This window comes from Callospermophilus lateralis, chromosome 4 (assembly GCF_048772815.1).
Source record: "Callospermophilus lateralis isolate mCalLat2 chromosome 4, mCalLat2.hap1, whole genome shotgun sequence".
Lineage (NCBI taxonomy): Eukaryota > Metazoa > Chordata > Mammalia > Rodentia > Sciuridae > Callospermophilus > Callospermophilus lateralis.
In genome coordinates this window covers 94,156,142-94,178,721 of record NC_135308.1, presented here as the reverse complement: position 1 = coordinate 94,178,721, position 22,580 = coordinate 94,156,142, and the positions used below count along the sequence as shown (strand labels likewise).

Genomic DNA, 22,580 nt, shown 5'->3' with positions numbered 1-22,580 from the left:
ATCTACATTCCCAGCTTTAGATAGTCTACTTCTATAACCCCATTATTTCTCAACCTGAGCTATAAAATGCTGGAGCTCCAAAGTTCTGTCCTTGACCCTCTTGACTCTTTTCCTATGCCCTCAATTGTGGCAATTAAAATGGCCTCCCCTAGTGCTGATTCTGGGACTGGACATGTGACTTAATTTGGCCAATAAGATAGCAACTAAGCATTTGCACCTTGAGGCTGCCCTCTGGTGCTGCTCTAGGGAACTTGAGGAACTATGTGAAAAAGCCTAGGCTAGTCTGTTGGAGGAAGAGAGATTATTTGGAGAAGAGACAAGTCATTCAAGATAGGGTGAACCCAGACCAATGCCTCAGTTACCAGACATGTTAAGTCAAATTATTCTAGACCATGTAATGCCTCTGAGCTGCTAGCTTAGAGATCAGCTAAGCCAGCCTAGACCAGAAGAACCTTCTTGTCAAACTACAGAAGCATGAGAAATGATAAACGTGGTTTCTCATGAAGCAAAAGCTAACTGACACATCAACTGTAGGTTAGCTTCTACCAATTTACAATTTTGGATTTCTTCAGAAATGGAGGGGTTCAATCCCCACTAATTCATAATTCCACAAATCTTAAAATTTAAATTTGTATGCCAATTTTCTATGAAAAATGTCCTTTAAAATGTCCCATGGGCATATAAAATTGAATATATGTAAAACTAAGCTCATTATTTTTCCCTAGGACTTACTTAAGCCTCTGCTTGGATTTCCTTAATCATCATCCACCCAGTTGCTCAAACCAAAAATTTATTCTCATTTCTCAAATCCAGAGATCTGAGAAGCTTGTCAATCTGTAACTTTCTCTAAGATTTTGTCCTTCTTTACCAATTTGCTGCCATTGCCTGATTCTAAGCCCTCTTCATTTTTCATGACTATATCAACATCCTCTTAATTGTGCTGTGTTCATTCTCCCTCTTATTCTCGCCTCCATTCTGCCACCAAAGTTAGCTTTCTAAAAATAGCAATTTAATTTCGTCATTTCTCAAGGTCTACAAGCTCAATCCCCAAATCATGAGATTAGCAAAGTTGCTTTGGTCAGCCACACACCCAGCCGCAACCCCTGGATATCACGCTCAACACCTTCCCACTATATCCTAGGATATTTCAAGCCTGGGTTTCCACATGTGTTTTGGCTCATGGGCCCTTTGGCTAGAAGCCTTCATTTTCCTGATGAACTACTCCTTGGAATTTTCCTCTTTGAACTCTGGAACCCTCAAGAAAGTTGTTACTCTTGGTGTTCTTGGCAGCTTGGGCATCTAATAGGAGTTCATTAAACATCAGGAGTTTTGCTTATTGTTGCTTTTTTAGGAAGAAAAACTAAAACAAAATGAACATTAATCATTTTTGTTGTTGTTCTTTAAATAAAAGCTATGGTGGGCAGCTTGCTAATTATTTTTCTTTTTATTCAATATTGGGAAAGACTAGAAAAAGAAACCTGCAGATGGGCAGGTGAGTATGACAATGAGTTTATTTCCACAGAAAAAAAGAGAAAATAAAGAAAATGATAGACAAAATGATTAACATTTTTTATAAATAAGGAGGTAAGAAAAACAGAACAGGCAAGAATTAGAGAAAGTTATGATGACAGAAAATGATCAAGCCAAAGTTCTTGACATTTTGTTGCTTTTTTACTTCCCTAAAACTACTCTTTTTTGGGGGAACATGTCCCCTTGTTTTGTTCATTCAGGGATACAAAGGGGAGAGTAGTTCTAACAACATGAACCGGACCTAACAGTTGTGGTCTGCTCGATATATGAATGATCATGTAGGCCACAAAGAAACACATCAACTGCATCCCTGCTCATGACAGGATGAAACATCAGATGTTGGGGAGGTAAACCAGCCAGGAAAAAGACCTCTGGAGGCATTGGTTTCAGCGACATTGGTTTCAGAATGTACTTTCTTCTATTTGTCACCTGACTATGCAGAACTCCTCTGATGGCCTGAAAATTTTCTATACTCACAGGAATAGGAGAGGGTAGGTATCTCAGTGGAGCTAGTGCCGCTGCTCCCTATTCCTGTGTGCAAAGCCATGATTACAACTGCCATTGCTGAGAATGTGCCCACACAGGCAGGGAGGGAGAAGGCTGTCCCTTAATGCGAGCAGAGTTCAGGGTATGTTCTTTCAAACTGAGAAAGCTCAAGAAATTGTGTGGAATGGTCAAAATGGTGTCACATAACATTAATGTACATATTTAAATTTCATCCAATACCTTTTCATCATTTGCTGCCATTAAAGATTCCACAGCCTTTTTCATCTTTTGTACTTCAATATCTGAAAATAATACAATATTGAATCATAAATCAGTTTAATTATCCTGAGAAGCTACTTACTCTTCAGATGAAATGTTTTAAGGTAAAGATGTTATTGATTTGTTTTATTTGTTTTTAAAAAGGAACACATTTAAAACCTATATTCTCTTTTAAGGAAAACCTAAAAGGTGAACACTTCTTATCTTAACAGCTGTGATTCCAGAAAAACGATATGGGTACAGGAGAACTAAGTTCTCCCTCAAGCAACAATGAAATTCTCCCTAGTACACTAAAGATGGAACTTGGTTGTGTAACAATAAAAACACAGTTTTCAAAAATGGAAGCTATAAAGCAGTGATTGAAAGCAATGAATGGTATACATAATGACCAAAGCAGAGAAAATGATGCTCAGTTATAACTAAGATGGAGGCATGGATGGCAAGAGCCTGATGGATTGTGATATTTACATGAATAGTCATGCTTAGAAGTTGGCTGTAGGTTCCATACAAAAGAATAATAAATACTTTGCTTCATCTATAAACTTCATTTCCAACACTATTTTAAAGCAAACTTCAAGACATAAGGACCAAAGTAAGCTGAATGTAATTTTCCTTAAAATTTGACATTCAGGGGCTGGGGCTATAGCTCAGCAGTAGAGCGCTTACCTCACACACGTGAGACACTGGGTTCAATCCTCAGAACCATATAAAAATAAATAAAGTAAAGATAATTGTGTCCATCTTTTAAAAATTTGATACTCAAATGCAAAAGCAGATTACTTGAATAACAAAATATTTTAAAAATGAAAAATTCATCCAAAAGTGAAAGTACAAACTAAATAACTGAAACACTAAGAAAATATATGCAAAAAAGCTTCTAATGTAGATCTCATGAAACAGTGGATTTCCAAACATGGAAAAGCTAAAGCAAAGTTCAAAATGATCTTTCAACTGTGGTAAATCTTAAAAACAATGCATTTTCATAGGAAATAAATGTTATTTTCCCTCTTTACCTGGACGACAGAGAAAACGTTCTCTGATCTCCACCCTACTGGATGCCTTGCTCTATCCTGCGCAGCTAAAGGCTTGAATCAGCAAAATCTGCAAAGTGATCTTTTCTTCCATATTTTCATTTTCACTGCCTGTTTGTCTAGCCTCTATTTTGTACACTCGGAAGAAATGGAGGGCTTATTGATGAAGCAACATTACATCTTTGGTGAGAAATGTTTTAAAACACATGCAAAGTAGTACTTCTGGTGATGCAAAGGCTGATGGAAATACACCAAAACCTTACTTTTTTCTTTGAGCTTCTTTTTAAAAGTTTCATCTGTGCGGGAAAACCCATTGAATTGAAAGTTAGCAAACATTACAGCAATAAAAAATATTTTAAACATACTATTAGTCTCCTTTTACCTAAAACATACTATTAGTCTCCTTTTACCTAATCCCTGAAGGGATTCTAACCTTATAAAAACATTATAAGAAGCATTATTTTGTGACTGTAGGACTGATGGGAGGAGACTGATCAGAAAAATCTAACTTCAAATTACTACATCTGAGTCTTCATATTTTTGAACCTTGATTTTTTTGTGGGAAAATTAGAGATAACAAAATCCAAGTGTTTCCTAAACACCATATGCAATGAAAAATGAGTTAATGTAGCTTTGGTAGTTTTTTTCATTTCTATAACAGAAATGTTACATGTTCAAAACATGGTCCTCTGGAAAGTGGCCAGTACAATGCTATGCCACACTGAATTCAACACTCAAGTTCTGCAACACTGAAATGGTCTATCAGCCATTCAATGAGATGAGTCATGGTTGAGCTAGTTATATATGCCAGTAGCAGACTGCCACCAAGTTTCCAAGACTTTTCTCTGTATCTGCCGTTATCTGTTTGTGCACTGGAAACAAGCAGTTCATACACTGGGTCCAGTCCTCATTTCAGACTGTGGGCAACACTACTCTAATACATCCTCAAGTTCTGTGATTCCATTTTCTTTTCAAAGCACTAAAATGGGGTTGAGGCTGTAGCTCAGTAGTAGGACTTGTGCCTAGATTAATCCTCAGCGTGTGTGTGTGTGGGGAAGCAAGCCTATTCCTGAATGCTCTTTGACAATATCTTACATATTCCAAAATATGGGAGATGAGAGGAGGGGATTCCATTCCCTTCAGGTTTGAAGAACTGATGAACAGGGAATTATGATACCTACAGGTATATAAAACCACAGTATTCTAGAGCCAAGAAGGACTTTAGAGGCAATCTAATTCAAGTCAGAAAATAATGTTATTCATTTTCACATAACAGATAAAAAATATGCCAATGCTATACTAACTGAAATGACTCAGAAGTTGCTTTGGTATTTCAGTGTTGCAGTCTTCCTTTATAATCACAAAGAAAGGCTAAATTTGATCTAGTGTTGTCAGATGTTATACATTATATTTACAAATTATCATTAAAACAAAAACATGTTTCATTAAGTTATTTTTTATCATGTATAACCTATATTATCAGGAATTACAAACAATACAGTATTCAGAAAAATCCTCCTTAGTTATGAAAAAAAAATCTTTGGAGAAATTCATACATTTTTCCAAAACAGAATAAGCCTATCTTTGCTCTATAAAAGATTGAGAGCTTGGCCCACAGTAGGAAATTTTCACCAATATTCCAAAGATAGAGAGCCATTCCTTTTTTCTCTTAAAAGAGTAGGGGAGGTTTCTATATCCCTTATTTCATCTTTTCTCAAGTTCAGTTCAGAGGAAAACAATCTTGGGACACAGTATTTGTTCCTTTTGCTTCTTCCAACATTCCCTTGTATTGCAATTTGAAAAAGTATGCTCTTGTGATGAAAATGTACAATTTAGTCAATTAAAGTGAACACCCAATGAAGTACAGAACTGCCCTACCCCTGCTGCTTCAGAGAAAGGTCAGGACTTCTCTTGCCACAGTAGAGTCCCAGAGAACTCCCTGTGGCTGTCGGCATACTTGGTCTGTTACTTTCCCTGTTTCTTTCATACTGAAATTATATGTTGACTAACTTTAGATTCTCTCCTAGATTTTTGAGGATTTTAACAAAGTAAGATAACAAAAGTTAAACAAATATTCCTACCTCTATCAAGAATCTCAACCCCTTCTCCTTTCATCTTGCAAACCAACTTTTCTTGCAGCCTTTTAACTTCAGATTCCTTCTCTTCCAGTTGTTCTTTTAAAGATGCCAGTTCATCCTACAAATTGTAAATTTATTTTAAAATTGTATATTATGACTGAAAGGGAATATTTAAAGAGCACATTAACTCTTTATATCAGTAATCTGATTGGACAAATGAAACAAAAATCTACAAGAATTTAGACACAAACATCAGAAATTACACAGTAGCGATGATAAGCAGGAGGCAAGACTATTAAAATAAGTATAATTTATAATAATCATGACATAATTATTTCAGGTTTCTTGGTGAGTAAATTAAAAAGAAATCTTTTAAAGTGTAATTAAGGCTGGCTAGTATATTATATTAAATTACAAAACATGATTAAGATAATCAAAATTAGATTCTTAATGTCATAAAAGGCAATAAAAGGCAAATGAAAAAGACTTCCTGACATTCACTCAGCATTTCAACATGGCACACTAATGCTTCCTAGACAAGCACTGAGCTTTAACCAGTGGGCAAGGTAGAAGTCATGAACCACCTTAGCTAAATTATAGGACGTAATTATTCATTCTTATAATTAAGCAAAAGAACAGAACCTTTTATGGCAATGGGAAAAAAAGAATTTCAAAAAAGGACTTAAATATCAAACTAGTCAACTATAAAGGCTTCAATGTCATTTGTTTATTTACTTATTCAATTTGCAATTCTGGGGATGAAACCCAGAGTCTTGTGCATACTAGACAATGCTCTATCACTGACTGAGCTATATCCCCATCCCTTTTGCTAATATTTTAGATTTCTGTTTCATTCTAGTAAAGAACTAGTTTTAGCAAATCTAAGTTCTACTGTCTATTTTTAATGCAAAAAATTAGAGCTGTGCAATGCTAATATGCATAACTTTATATTCAATATCACATTTCATTTTTCAGAGTCTACAAATATTTATTATACTTATATTATGAGAAGATGTGGTACACCAATGAAGGTAGAAGGTTTGCCCTACAGTTCTGACTTATGGTAAGAATGAACACCAAGTCCAAGACATTTTCAGTAGCACTATTAAGATTTGCTGTGCTTTTCTCATTGTGCTGCTTTTCAGCAGTAATTTCTGTTCAAGGCCATGATAACATAACATTATATATCTTCAAGAAAGCCCTGAAGGAGAAAAGCAGTATCTACTACTGATATGAAATAAAAATTCTTTCACAGGTGAACTTTTACAATTATTTTATGATGTTCGGGGGATCAAAGAGCCTGAGGGTTAGATTTAATTTATAAGCTTGCTTGTTTGTTTATTTATTTAGGGGCTTGAACTCAAAGAGTGCTTTACCACTGAGTTATATCCCCAGTCCTTTTAAAGTTTTTGTTTTGAGACAGGGTCTTGCTAAGTTGCTTGGGGAATCTCGTTAAGATGCTAAGGCTGGTCTCAAACTTGTGTCTTTCTGTTTCAACCTCCCAAATCACTGGGATTACAGGTACATGCCACCACACCTAGCTAATACTTTTATTTTACTTGTTTATTATTTTTCATTTATTATGTTGGATATTTCTGAAAATAGCATTAGGGATCTCATTGTCTCTTTCATCAGTGTTGTATGTATTTTTAATAAACAGCTGACATACACACATACACAAAATAAATGCACATGCCACTAAAAACACTATCACAGCAAAACAACACAAGCCAGAAAGTGACAGGCCATGGAGCCCATCACCCAAAGTCTACTACACCTTCAGTGACTCCCATTTTTGTTCCATCCGCTGCTTTTCATACTGCATCTGACCCACCTTGATTTTCATGCTAGAAAGTTTGGCCATTAAAGACTGGTAGAGAGACAGAGGAGTGAAAGAAAACTAGAGAGAAACAGACATACTAAATAACCAAGAAAACAGTATCAGTTTATAAAGGAGGTTAGATAACTCAGAGAAATGGCAGGTTACATTCTGGGAGATTAGTTAAGCCTTGTTTATTATTCAGAACAGGAGTGTTTATTTTCAAAGTTTCCAGCTTGGAGAAAAATATCATTTACTTATAAAATACCTTATTATCATATACTAAGTAGAAAACATTTTCATTTATATTATTGGTGACAGAAGAGTAGTGGAGCTATTCAAATTTGTTTTTATAGGTAAGAAACTTACTTTGGTTGACTTAAGCTTTTTTTCATATTGAAGTCTTTCACTATCCATTTCACTGACTTTTAACCTTAAATCATTGATCTCCTGAATTAGTCCCTGTCCAAAAAGAAAAAACAAGAAACACATTAGGAAAGTGGTAGCAGTCACCTCAGTTACCTGCTATATCAAAGTAGCAGCTTAGTTTTTCTTTTTCTAAGTACTGGGGAAGTGCTCTACCACTGAGCACTGAGCCATACCTCCAAATTCTTCTAATTTTTTATTTTGAGACAGGTCTTGCTACATTTCCCAGGCTGACCTTGAGCTTGCAATTTTCCTGTGTCAGACTCCAGAGTCACTGGGATTATGGGTATGCACTACCTGTGCCACCGAATATCTGATCTTAAGAAGGTGGGAAATCTTAAGAGGTAAACAGCTCCTAGGGTTAAAGTTGTATGAATCAGGTCTGACAAATGGAAAACCAGTAAATGTATTTCCTTAAGACCAAACTGTTTAAAAAAATTTTTTTTCTGTAGTTGTTGATGGACAGCATATTTATTTTCTTTCTTTCCTTCCTTCCTTTTTTTTTAAAATGTGGTGCTAAAGATCAAACCTAGTGCCCCACACATGCTAGGCAAGTGCTGTGCCACTGAGCTATAGCTACAGCCCCAAATCAAACCATTTTCTTATTTAAACACTGCTTTAAATTCCCAATGCTTCTGCCCTAAAGTGGTGGGCTTACAAAAATAAAAGATTAACAAAGTTCTATACTGTTTATATCTTGAGTGTCCCCAAGGACACAAGCTGTAATCCCCAGTATGGAGCTGCTGGGAAGTGGTAGAACCTTTAAGGGGTGGGATCTACTGGGAGGTTCTGAGGTCTTTGCCCTTTAAAGGGCCTGTAAGACCCTAACCCCTTCCTCTCTTTTTTGTTTCCTGGCCATGGAGTGAGCAATTCTGTTCTTCAACATGTTCTCCTGATGCTCTCCTACTTGCAAAAGGAACAAGGACAATTGATCATGAACTGGAACCTCCAAGACTGGGCCAAAATAAACATTTTTCTCTTTATAAATTATCTAAGGTATTTGACATAGTGATGGAAAGCTAAGTAACACAGAAAAGTAGTTTCATATCTGACTCACAACCATTTGTTGGATGTTTCTAGACTAAAACTATGAACTGTCTTTTAAAATAAACCAAAGAAATTTTCTTGTAAAGCCATTTACCTTGAAGGCCTTCTCATTGATACATAAGTATTTATAAAAAAATATTTTTAAAATAATTTCTTTCTTTGTCTACAAAAATACAGATTACCTTTATATTCTTTAAACAAAAAGATTCTCAATTTGAAGATGAAGGTACTGTAGTTTACACATATATTTTACATAATACAATTTTATATTGAGAAAATGAGAAAGAAAACAATACTAATGTTTTCATAATAGAATATAAAAAAAACTTGGTACCTTTCTACTGCCACTTTTAAAAAAACTAATTTGCCTGTAAATTTTGCCTAAATATTGAGTATATTTTTTGTCTAGAGCCCAGAGAGGAAGAAAAGGAATTTAGAATGTTAAACAATAATAACTCCTCCAAATAAGAAGCTCAGACACATTGCAAAGGAGACTTTTTGTTTCCCTCTTTTCTTTTCAGCTATACATCACAAAGATTCCTCCAGTGGTTAATATCTTAATATCTCTTTCATCTTATATGACATTTATTTCTGGACAATGAGTTCATTGATTGTAGAGCAGAAGTATACAAACATGTCAAAAAAGTAGAATAATGTTTTAACAACTTTATTAACAGATTATTCTAAAATTATAAGTGTAATGATTCCAAGTCATAAACACTGGGGAAAGGGATGCTACATAGGAATATACTTCCCAGTAAAACTATTAAAAGGGTTCTTGTAAAAAGGGTAAAACTATTCTCTACCTTTATAAAATTGCTTAATGGTAATTATATAATGTTTCAGTAAGAGAAAATAGATTTTTTTCTTTTTATGAGGTCAAGAATATGTGACATTACTAAAAAAAAAAGTATATTTATGATCCCTTATTTTAAGTTCAGAACTGAAGTTCAAAGAAAGTCAGTTTCTCCCACTTAGTAATCATCCTTGCATAATACAAGTCATTAGTGATCTTCCTTCATCCAGTCTTTAAAATATATATGTTATGGTTTAGATAAGAGGTATTCCCCCAAAAGCTCATATGTGAGACTACAAGAAAGTTTAGAGGTGAAAAGATTGGGTTATGAGAGCCCTACTCTAGTCAGTGCATCAATCCACTGATAAGGATTAACAGGGTGCTAACTACATGTGGCTGGAGGAGGTGGGTCACTGGGGGCGTGCCTTAGGGTTTGTATTTTGTCTGTGATGAACAGTGCTCTCTTTGCTTCCTGATTGTCATGCCCTTCTTCCTTGATGTTATGCTTCACTTCAGGCCCAGAGCAATGGAGCCAGCCATCTATGGACTGAGACCTCTGAAACGGTGAACAAACTATAAATAAACTCTTCCTTCTCTAAAATTGTTCTTGTCAGGTTTTTTGGTCACAGAAGTGGAAAGGCTGACTAAAACAAAATATTTTTCTACTTTCTCACTGTTAAAGAACAGCTTTGAGTTCCTATCTGGCACTGTTGCATATTTTACCACTTCCTTTAGTGACAATTTCCAAAAGAGAAGAAGCATAAGTGTATACTTCTAAACAAACAAAATTACTTGCCAAGCATGGTAGTACATGGTCTGAAATCCCAGTGGCTCAGGAAGCTGAGGCAGGAGGATCATAAATTCAGTCAGTCTTAGCAACTTAGCAAGGCCGTAAGCAACTTAGGGAGACCATGTCTCAAAATTAAATATAAAAAAAGTCTGGGGATGTGGCTCAATGGTTAAGTACCCTTGGGTTCAATCCCTAGTACCAAAAAGATAAACAAACAAACTACTCAATTATCTTTCATGGCAATACTTTGAACATGAATCTAAATTTCCAACTTAGAAGAAATAAATCTTTCCATATTAACTCAAGTTGGAAAACACGGAAATTTATCCTTAGTATGAAAATCTTAACAGGGGAATATTAATTATTTCAATTAACTTATCAGAATTACAGTCCTAAAGAAAACGTGTTATCTTCCCCTTTGTCCTTATAAAGAACTCAAGTTAGGGCTCCCACAGCAATTCGTTTCTGACATCTGAGTTCTTACCAGAAGAGGGCACTGTTGAACAATATTAACCATCTCTCATCAGCAATTCCTGGGACAATCAAGCCTGGAGTTTTTCAAGGTTTCAATATTAACTCATAATCTTTTGGAAACTGCCTATATTTCTTCCTCAATTCAATGTTTTATTAGAAATTACTATTCAAATATTTTTAAATTCTGAGACAAAGTTAAAGGATTTGGGATTCATGATACAGCTAGGAAAACATTTTGTTTTTATTGAACAATAACAGGAACATATGCACATCCAATTCAGCTTTAATTCTGAAGAGTTTTAATTATTTTCTTATATAACATCACAAATATAAAATAGTCTATAATTTTTAGGTATGTGTATACTACATTTTACCAATAGTATTCAATATTTATTAGAAAATCATCAGAAACTGAGTTCTATGGAAGTGTGATGACAAGATCACCTTGCTTACGGATGAGAATTCAAGAGTAAAGTAAGAAAGCAGTGGGGGAATGTGAAAGAAAATGCAGACAAACTTCAGAAATGTAAACATTATTCTGGGATCATACCAAGAAATCCCAAAACATCTGCAATTTAGTCCCAAAGTTGGGATCTCTTACCCAAATTAAACTAACAGTTGAACAGGTTAAGACTTCTTTTAAACTTTGCATATCTTTGCAGATGTTATGAAGAAGGCCACATCTTGATCCCTTTTCCTTTTTTTTTCCCCTGTAGCAGAACTAGCTCCCCTGCCATGTTGTCTACCTGTTGACCGAGTTCTATTATTATGTTAGGCAGTGACTATGAAGTCAGGAAATGACAGAAAAAAAGAAAGAAAAATATCCAAATGGATTTTTAAAGAAAGCACAAAACCAAGAGTTTTAAAGACATTGGGTAACTTTCTAAGTCCTTTTTAAGAGCTCCAGTCTCAATCAAAGGAAAAACATTGCTCACATAGGTGACAGAGCTTCAAGATTGAAACACAAATGAGTTAGGGATTTCCTTTTCCTATGGAGGAAGCAAGAAATAAAAACAAGAATTTTCATTAAAGCTAAATCTTTGACAGGAAATTTAATTTTGCAAATAATAATTGGGTAAATCACATTACCTCAAATTGGACTTTCAAACTGTGGACAATAGATAATATACATGATTAATCTGGGATCATGGCAGTACATAGTTGATATAAAATTAATATTTGAAGTGCAGAGAAGGGAAACATAAGGAAATGATTGCCTTCCCCTCTTTCTTATTTTCCATTTTATGATTTACTATGGTACCTCCCCATACTCTTAAGGAAGAAAACGAAGTAGAAGAAAAGGAGGAGAGAATTTGGAGAATTTCTACAGCTCTTTACATTTAACTAATTTTATTTATTTATCTGTTTATTTACTTATTTTAGTTTGGGGACTGGACCTAGATCCCTTCACATGCTAGGCAAACACTGTAATACTGAGCTACATCCTGGGCCCTATATTTCATTTTAAAGAACAAAACTACAAACTGGAACACGTGGGTTAACAATAAAATGGGGAGAACAGACAAGTTTGCTTAGCCAGCCACAGGTATTTCAGGTTATAGAATCTACCCTGAGTTTCAAAAAGGAACAATGAGTTTCATTTAATTGATTTATGTGTGGAGCAGACCAAAAATAGAAGGCCAAATTAAATGATCTCCACAAAGCTTTGTGATTGTATGACTGCATGATGTGGACATATTCTCTATATACATAAAAACATCCTCCTGGGTGGGGGTTGTGGCTCAGCGGTAGAGCGTTTGCCTAGCATGCACAAAGCCCTGGGGTCGATCCTCAGCACAACATAAAAATAATTAAATACAGGTACTGTATCCAAATACAACTAAAAAATAAAATATTTTTAAAAAATCCTCTTATTATGTAAGTAAATAATCAGCGTGCCTCAATAAGGGCTACTAATAAAATCATGCATATAAATACATTTATTTTAAAACTTAAGGGACCTGTGCGGGACCCAGGCCCACAGTCTGGGTCTATCCTTCCACAGGCAGACAACCACTGGAGCTCAGGTTCCAGCACAGGAATGCCTCTTCCAGCCAGCAGACCACTGCAGGAGCTTATACCCGGCCCAGATCCGCCCACACAGACAGGGTAGGTCCAAGTTCGCCACCTCCCCTAGCACCTGAGACCGGAAGCCTAACCCACTTGCATCTTGGGACACTGCAAACATCACCATAGTCTTCCCCACGCACTAGCCCCTACATTTTTGACAACAGACAGGGCCTAGAAGCAGCTGCATCTCAGAGCAGACATCACAAAGACAGCATGAAGCCTACCCTTTGAGCCCCATCTCTGTAAGACATTGCATCCATATTGGGGCACCTCCACTATTATCTCAAGATATCTCGGCTACTGCCACCACCACATCTAGTTGCAGTAGCATACATTGAGGGACACCAGCAGGGTCTGGAAGCCCAACATCAAGGTGAGGTACAGACAATCTGCACGGGTATTACAAGAATATAGGGTAGAAACTGTAGTATCTCAGATTCACACTGCAAGAAAGTAAGACATATAGACAACATGAAAAAACAAGGGAGGAAAGTGCCCCCAAACAAACCAGGATACTATAATAACAGAACCCATGGACAATGAAATTGATGAAATGTCAGATAAGGAGTTCAGAAGACTCATAATTAAAATGAGCTGTGAATTAAAGAATGACCTAAATGAGCAAATATAAGCAAAAAATTGATCACTCCAACAGATAAAAGAGCAAATACAGGTAGCAAAAGATTACTTCAAGAAAGAGATAGAGACTCTGAAAAAAAAAAATAACAGAAATCCTTGAAATGAAGGATACAATAAATCAAATAAAAACTCATTAGAAAGCATAACTAACAAACTAGTCACTTAGAAGAAAGAACGTCAGATAATGAAGACAAAGTTTACAATCTGGAAAATAAAACTGACCACACACTGAAGATAGTAAGAAACCATAAACAGAACATCCAAGAGTTATGCGACAGCATCAAAGACCAAAGGTAAGAGGACTAAAGGAAGGCACAGAGTTTCAAACCAAAGGAATGCACAATCTCTTCAATAAAATAATATCAGAAAATTTCCCAAGCATGAAGAATGAATCAGAAAACCAAATATAAGAGACTTTCAGGACATCAAATGTACAAAATTACAACAGATCTGCACCAAGGCACATTATAGTAAAAATGCCTAGATAGATTTTAAGATAGAATCTTAAAAGTTGCAAGAGAGAGGAATCAGATCACATATAAGGGGACACCAATTCATATCTCGGCAGATTTTTCAACCCAGACCCTCAAAGCCAGGAGATCATGGAACAACATATACCAAGCTCTGAAAGAAAATGGATGCCATCCAAGAATCTTATATCCAGCAAAATTAAGCTTTAAACTTGATGATGAAATAAAAACTTTCCATAATAAACAAAAATTAAAAGAATTTACAACTAGAAAGCCTGCCCTACAGTACATCCTCAGCAAAATATTCCACAAAGAGGAAATAAAAAACAATGATGAAAATCAGCAGAGGGAGGTATTACACTAAAGGAAAAACTAATCAGAGGAGAAACCAAGTCAAGTTAAATACCAAAAATAAACAAAAATGGCTGAGAATACAAATCATGTCTCAATAATGGTCCTGAATGTTAATGGCCTAAACTCACCAATCAAAAGACATAGACTAGCAGGTTGGATCAAAAAAATAAGACCCAACAATGTGCTGCCTCCAAGAGACTCATCACATAGAAAAAGACATTCATAGACTGAAGGTGAAGGGTTGGGAAAAATCATACCACTCACATGAACTGCGGAAGCAAGCAGGGGTTTCCATCCTCATATCAAATAAAGTAGACTTAAAGCTAATCAAAAGGGGTAAAGAATGACACCATGTACTGCTCAAGGGAAGCATACACCAACAAGACATAAGAATTATAAATATATATCCCCCCAAAATAAGAACCATATAATCATCTCAATAGATGGAGAAAAAACATTCAACAAAATATAGCACCCCTTCATGTTCAAAACACTAGAAAAATTAGGGATAACAGGAACATATCTCAACATCGTAAAAGCTATGTATGCTGAGCCCCAGGCCAACGTCATTTTAAATGGAGAAAAATTGAAAGCATTCTCTCTAAAAACTGAACAAGCCAGGGATGCTCTCTTTCTTTCCATATACAACAAAATGAAAAGTAAACCCCTATCTCTCAACATGCACCAAACTCAATGCAAAGTGGATCAAGGACCTAGGAATTAAACCAGAGACACTTCATCTATTGGAAGAAAAAGTAGGCCCAAATCTCCATCATGTCGGATTAGGCCCCAATTTCCTTAATAAGACTTCTATAGCACAAGAATTAATATCAAGAATAAATAAATGGGATGCATTCAAACTAAAATGCTTCTTCTCAGCAAAAGAAACAATCTGTGAGGTGAATAGAGAGCCTACTAATTGGGAACAAATTCTTACCACATGCACGTCAGATAGAGCACTAATCTCTACAATATATAAAGAACTCAAAAATCTTAGCACCAAAAGACAAATAACCCAATTAATAAATGGGCCAAGGAACTGAACAGACACTTCTCAGAAGATATACAATCAGCCAACAAATTTATGAAAAAATGTTCAACATCTCTAGCAATTAGAGAAATCAAAACTACTCTAAGATTTTACCTCACTCCAGTCAGAATGGCAGCTCATAAGAATCCAAACAACAATAAGTATTGGCGAGGATGTGGGGAAAAAAGCACACTGCTGGTGGGACTGCAAATTGGTGCAGCCTATCTAGAAAGCAGTATGGAGAATCCTTGGAACACTGGGAATGGAACCACCATTTGACCCAGCTATCCCTCTCCTTGGTCTATACCCAAAGGACTTAAAAACAGCATACTATAGGGACACAGCCACATCAACATTTATAGCAGCATAATTCATAACAGCTAAACTCTGGAGTCAACCCAGATGCCCTTCAATAGATGAATGGATAAAAAAATGTGGCATATATACGAAAGGGAATATTATTCATCAATAAAAGAGAATAAAATCACAGCATTTGCAGGTAAATGGATGGAACTGGAGAATATAATGCTAAGTGAAATTAGCCAATTCCCCAAAACACAAATGCCGAACGATTTCTCTGATTAAAGGATGCTGATCCATAATATGCTGTGGTGGGGTGGGGGTGGGGGAATAGAAGGATTAAATAAACTCTAGATAGGGCAAAGGAGAAAAGGTGAGGGAGGGGAAGGGAAGGGGCATGGAGGTAGGAAAGAAGGTGGAATGCAATGGTCATCATTACCTTAAGTACATGTATGAAGACACGAAGGACGTGACTCTACTTTGTGTATAATCAGAGATATGAAAATTGTGCTCTATACATGTAATATGAATTGTAATGCATTCTGCTGTCATATATAACAAATTAAAAATTTAAAAAACAAAAGAAAGGATTAATATTTCAAATCAAAGTCCCCAAATAAAAATTACCATTAGCATTTAGCAATAAAATTCATTATAATTAAAGTTGACTTGCTTATATTTTGGTGCTGGGGATAGAACCCAGGGTCTTGTGCATAGTAAGTATGTGCTCTACTACTGAGCTAAACCCCCAAAAGTTTATTATTAAAAAGAAGTAGGATGAAAGTACATGGTACCCGCGACCCACCAGCAGAACAGGCAAAGCAATCCACAGAGCGGCAGAGCCACCCCCCGAGCCTGCAAGGTAGGCAGACCTGTGACCTACCGGCAGGTCACGCCCAGCAACCTGCGGAGGGGCACAGCTGCCCCACGCGCCTGCAAGGTAGGCGGAACGGTGACCACTGACAAAACAGGCCCAGTGGCCCGTCAGACACATCACCCCGGTTGGGGGAGGGGCAGAGCCGCCACCAGCACCTGTTAGGTAGACAGACCTGCAACCGACAGACAGAACAGGCCTAGTGGCCAGCGGAGGGGCAGAGCCGCTGCTCACGCCTGCAAGGTAGGCGGACCTGTGACCACCGAAAGTACAGGCACAGCGGCCTGCCGGCGTGGTAGGCACATTGCCCCAATTGGAGGAGGGGCAGAACCACCGCCAAAGCCTGCGAGGGAGACTTTGCAACTATACAAGAGCAATATCAATATATAGGGGGAAAAATCAATAACACAACAGTTTCACCAAGCAGAAAGAAACGCAATCAGTATGAAAAGACAAGGAAAGAAAGGACCACAAGCAATGGAGTCTCAAGGAAGACATTAGACAGCAAAATCAGACAATGAAAGACCACTTCGACCACTTCGACAATGAATTCCATGAACAAACCAAGAAGCAAAAGATCAATTATACAGGGAGATAGAAGTTATAAAAAACAAACAAACAGAAATTCTGGAAATGCAGGAAACAATAAACCAACTTAAAAACTCAATTGAGAATACTACCAGCAGAGTAGAACACTTAGAAGATAGAACATCAGACAATGAAGACAAAGTATTTCAACTGGAGAACATAGACAGCTCAGCAAAGCTGTTAAGAAACCATGAGCAGAACATTCAAGAAATATGGGATAACATAAAGAGACCAAACTTAAGAGTCATTGGGATACAGGAAGGTATAGAGGTCCAAACCAAAGGAATGAGCAATCTATTCAATGAAATAATACGAGAAAACTTCCCAGACTTGAAGAATGAGACAGAATCCCAAATCCTAGAAGCCTACAGGACGCCGAATGTGCAAAATCATAAGAGATCCACACCTAGACACATTATAATGAAGATGCCCAACATACAGAATAAGGAGAGAATTTTAAAAGCTACAAGAGAAAGGAAGCAGATTACATTTAGGGGTAAACCAATCAGGATAACAGCTGATCTTTCAACACAGACTCTGAAAGCTAGAAGATCCTGGAATAACATATTTCAAACACTGAAAGAAAATGGGTTGCAACCAAGAATTGTGTATTCAGCAAAATTAAGCTTCAGGATGGAAGATGAAATTAAAACCTTCCATGATAAACAAAAGTTAAAAGAATTTGCAGCTAGAAAACCATCTCTTCAAAACATCCTCGGCAAAATATTACAGGAAGAGGAAATGGAAAATATCAATGAAAACCAACAGCGGGAGGTAGTACAGTAAAGGGGGGGCGGGAATAATCAAAGAGGAAAACAAACCATGTTTAGTAACATAAATAAACAAATATGGCTGGAAGAACAACCCATATCTCAATAATAACCCTAAATGTTAATGGCTTAAACTCACCAATTAAGAGACACAGGCTAGTAGAATGGATCACAAAACAAGACCCAACAATATGCTGCCTTCAGGAGACGCATTTGATAGGAAAAGACATACACAGACTGAAGGTGAAAGGTTGGGAAAAATCATATCACTCATATGGACTTCGGAAACAAGCAGGAGTGTCCATACTCATATCAAATAAAATAGATTTCAAGCCATAGTTAATCAAAAGGGATGAAGAGGGACACTACATACTGCTCAAGGGAACCATACACCAACAAGACATAACAATCATAAATATATATGCCCAAAACAATGGTGCAGCTATGTTCATCAAACAAACTCTTCTCAAGTTCAAGAGTCCAATAGACCACCATACAATAATCATGGGAGACTTCAACACACCTCTCTCACCACTGGACAGATCTTCCAAACAAAAGTTGAATAAGGAAACTATAGAACTCAATAACATAATTAATAACCTAGACTTAATTGACATATATAGAATATACCACCCAAGATCAAGCAGTTACACTTTTTTCTCAGCAGCACATGGATCCTTCTCAAAAATAGATCATATATTATGTCACAGGGCAACTCTTAGACAATATAAAGGAGTAGAGATAATACCATGCATCTTATCTGATCACAATGGAATGAAATTGAAAATCAATGATAAAAGAAGTAAGGAAAAATCATGCATCACTTGGAGAATGAACAATAGGTTACTGAATGATCAATGGGTTATAGAAGACATCAAGGAGGAAATTAAAAAATTCTTAGAGATAAATGAAAACACAGACACAACATATCGGAATCTATGGAACACATTGAAAGCAGTTCTAAGAGGAAAATTTATTGCTCGGAGTTCATTCCTTAAAAAAAGAAAAAACCAACAAATAAATGATCTAATACTTCAACTCAAAGTACTAGAAAAAGAAGAGCAAAACAACAGCAAAAGAAGTAGAAGACAAGAAATAATTAAAATCAGAGCTGAAATTAATGAAATCGAAACAAAAGAAACAATAGAAAAAATTGACAAAACTAAAAGTTGGTTCTTCGAAAAAATAAATAAAATCGACAGACCCTTAGCCACGCTAACGAAGAGAAGAGAGAGAACTCAAATTACTAGCATACGGGATGAAAAAGGCAATATCACAACAGACACTTCAGAAATACAGAAGATTATCAGAAATTATTTTGAATCCTTATACTCCAATAAAATAGAAGATAGTGAAGGCATCGATAAATTTCTTAAGTCATATGATTTGCCCAGATTGAGTCAGGAGGATATTGACAACCTAAACAGACCAATATCAATTGAGGAAATAGAAGAAACCATCAAAAGACTACCAACTAAGAAAAGCCCAGGACCGGATGGGTATACAGCAGAGTTTTACAAAACCTTTAAAGAGGAACTAATACCAATACTTTTCAAGCTATTTCAGGAAATAGAAAAAGAGGGAGAACTTCCAAATTCATTCTATGAGGCCAACATCACCCTGATTCCTAAACCAGACAAAGACACTTCAAAGAAAGAAAACTACAGACCAATATCTCTAATGAACCTAGATGCAAAAATCCTCAATAAACTTCTGGCGAACCGGATACAAAAACATATCAAAAAAATTGTGCACCATGATCAGGTAGGATTTATCCCTGGGATGCAAGGTTGGTTCAATATACGGAAATCAATAAATGTTATTCACCACATCAATAGGCTTAAAAATAAGAACCATATGATCATCTCAATAGATGCGGAAAAAGCATTCGACAAAGTACAGCATCCCTTTATGTTCAAAATTCTAGAAAAACTAGGGATAACAGGAACATACCTCAATATTGTAAAAGCAATCTATGCTAAGCCTCAGGCTAGCATCATTCTGAATGGAGAAAAACTGAAGGCATTCCCTCTAAAATCTGGAACAAGACAGGGATGCCCTCTCTCACCACTTCTGTTCAACATAGTTCTCGAATCACTGGCCAGAGCAATTAGACAGACGAAAGAAATTAAAGGCATAAAAATAGGAAAAGAAGAACTCAAATTATCACTATTTGCAGATGACATGATTCTATACCTAGCAGACCCAAAAGGGTCTACAAAGAAACTATTAGAGCTAATAAATGAATTCAGCAAAGTGGCAGGATATAAAATCAACACGCATAAATCAAAGGAATTCCTGTATATCAGCGACAAATCCTCTGAAATGGAAATGAGGAAAACCACCCCATTCACAATATCCTCAAAAAAAATAAAATACTTGGGAATCAACCTAACAAAAGAGGTGAAAGACTTATACAATGAAAACTACAGAACCCTAAAGAGAGAAATAGGAGAAGATCTTAGAAGATGGAAAAATATACCCTGTTCATGGATAGGTAGAACTAACATCATCAAAATGGCGATATTACCAAAAGTTCTCTATAGGTTTAATGCAATGCCAATCAAAATCCCAACGGCATTTCTTGTAGAAATAGAGAAAGCAATCATGAAATTCATATGGAAAAATAAAAGACCCAGAATAGCAAAAACAATGCTAAGCAGGAAGTGTGAATCAGGCGGTATAGCTATACCAGACTTCAAACTATACTACAGAGCAATAGTAACAAAAACAGCATGGTACTGGTACCAAAACAGGCGGGTGGACCAATGGTACAGAATAGAGGACACAGAAACCAATCCACAAAACTACAACTATCTTATATTCGATAAAGGGGCTAAAAGCATGCAATGGAAGAAGGATAGCATCTTCAACAAATGGTGTTGGGAAAACTGGAAATCCATATGCAACAAAATGAAACTGAATCCCTTTCTCTCGCCATGCACAAAAGTTAACTCAAAGTGGATCAAGGAACTTGATATCAAATCAGAGACATGGCGTCTGATAGAAGAAAAAGTTGGCTATGATCTACATACTGTGGGGTCGGGCTCCAAATTCCTCAATAGGACACCCATAGCACAACAGTTAATAACTAGAATCAACAAATGGGACTTACTCAAACTAAAAAGTTTTTTCTCAGCAAAAGAAACAATAAGAGAGGTAAATAGGGAGCCTACGTCCTGGGAACAAATATTTACTCCTCACACTTCAGACAGAGCCCTAATATCCAGAATATACAAAGAACTAAAAAAATTAGACAATGAGATAACAAATAACCCAATCAACAAATGGGCCAAGGACCTGAACAGACATTTCTCAGAGGAGGACATACAATCAATCAACAAGTACATGAAAAAATGCTCACCATCTCTAGCAGTCAGAGAAATGCAAATCAAAACCACCCTAAGATACCATCTCACTCCAGTAAGATTGGCAGCCATTAGGAAGTCAAACAACAACAAGTGCTGGCGAGGATGTGGGGAAAAGGGTACTCTTGTACATTGCTGGTGGGACTGCAAATTGGTGCGGCCAATTTGGAAAGCAGTAAGGAGATTTCTTGGAAAGCTCGGAATGGAACCACCATTTGATCCAGCTATTCCCCTACTCGGTCTATTCCCTAAAGACCTAAAAAGAGCACACTATAGGGACACTGCTACATCCATGTTCATAGCAGCACAATTCACAATAGCAAGACTGTGGAACCAACCTAGATGCCCTTCAATAGACGAATGGATAAAATATGTGGCATTTATACACAATGGAGTATTACTCTGCATTAAGAAATGACAAAATCATAGAATTTGGAGGGAAATGGATGGCATTAGAGCAGATTATGCTAAGTGAAGCTAGCCAATCCCTTAAAAACAAATGCCAAATGTCTTCTTTGATATAAGGAGAGTAACTAAGAACAGAGTAGGGACAAAGAGCATGAGAAGAAGATTAACATTAAACAGGGATGAGAGGTGGGAGGGAAAGGGAGAGAGAAGGGAAATTGCATGGAAATGGAAGGAGACCCTCAGGGGTATATAAAATTACATACAAGAGGAAGTGAGGGGAAAGGAGGAAAAATATAAGGGGGAGAAATGAATTACAGTAGAGGGGGTAGAGAGAGAAGAGGGGAGGGGAGGGGGGAGGGAGGATAGTAGAGGATAGAAAAGGCAGCAGAATACAACAGTCACCAGAATGGCAATATGTAAATCAATGGTTGTGCAACTGATGTGATTCTGCAATCTGTATATGGGGTAAAAATGGGAGTTCATATCCCACTTGAATCAAAGTGTGAAATATGATATATCAAGAACTATGTAATGTTTTGAACAACCTACAATAAAAATTAATTAAAAAAAAAAAAAAAGAAAGTACATGGTAATGAGCTACTTCTCCTTCACACCTTCAGGGAATTTCAACTTTGCCCTAGTGGGGAGAGAGACAGACAGACAGACAGACAGACATAGACACATAGACAAAGAGAAGGGGTCACTTACCTCTGTGTCTCGAAACCTGTCTTCATAATCCAGTCTGTCCTTCTCTACAGCTGACAGTTTTAACTTCAAGTTGGATATTTCAGCCATCAGATCCAACTTCTGAGTTTCTAAGGATGTCCTACTCAGAAGCTCCTATTAGAATATAAGAAACATATTCAGAAGTTATTTTATTATAAATGTCCACATGTAAATTTGGGACATTTCTGATTGCAAAGCAGCAAAGATCTGAAGTAAGAGGGTGCCTT

General features: G+C 36.6%; 1 protein-coding gene across 25 annotated transcripts in view; it reads right to left on the bottom strand.

The window, feature by feature from the left end:
* Positions 1 to 22,580, bottom strand: part of Ppfibp1 (PPFIB scaffold protein 1) — a 288,979-nt gene that overhangs the window by 35,612 nt on the left and 230,787 nt on the right. For 16 of the 25 annotated variants that reach the window (XM_077109302.1, XM_077109298.1, XM_077109309.1 and 13 more), the window contains 6 exons: positions 22,336 to 22,467; positions 7,593 to 7,685; positions 7,182 to 7,274; positions 5,408 to 5,522; positions 3,590 to 3,622; positions 2,257 to 2,318 (listed from right to left, as the gene is read on the bottom strand). In XM_077109302.1, the coding sequence (XP_076965417.1) occupies positions 2,257 to 2,318; positions 3,590 to 3,622; positions 5,408 to 5,522; positions 7,182 to 7,274; positions 7,593 to 7,685; positions 22,336 to 22,467 (528 nt within the window). The remainder of the gene's footprint in view (positions 1 to 2,256; positions 2,319 to 3,589; positions 3,623 to 5,407; positions 5,523 to 7,181; positions 7,275 to 7,592; positions 7,686 to 22,335; positions 22,468 to 22,580) is intronic. The other 9 variants (XM_077109315.1, XM_077109320.1, XM_077109316.1 and 6 more) reach the window with 3 other exon arrangements.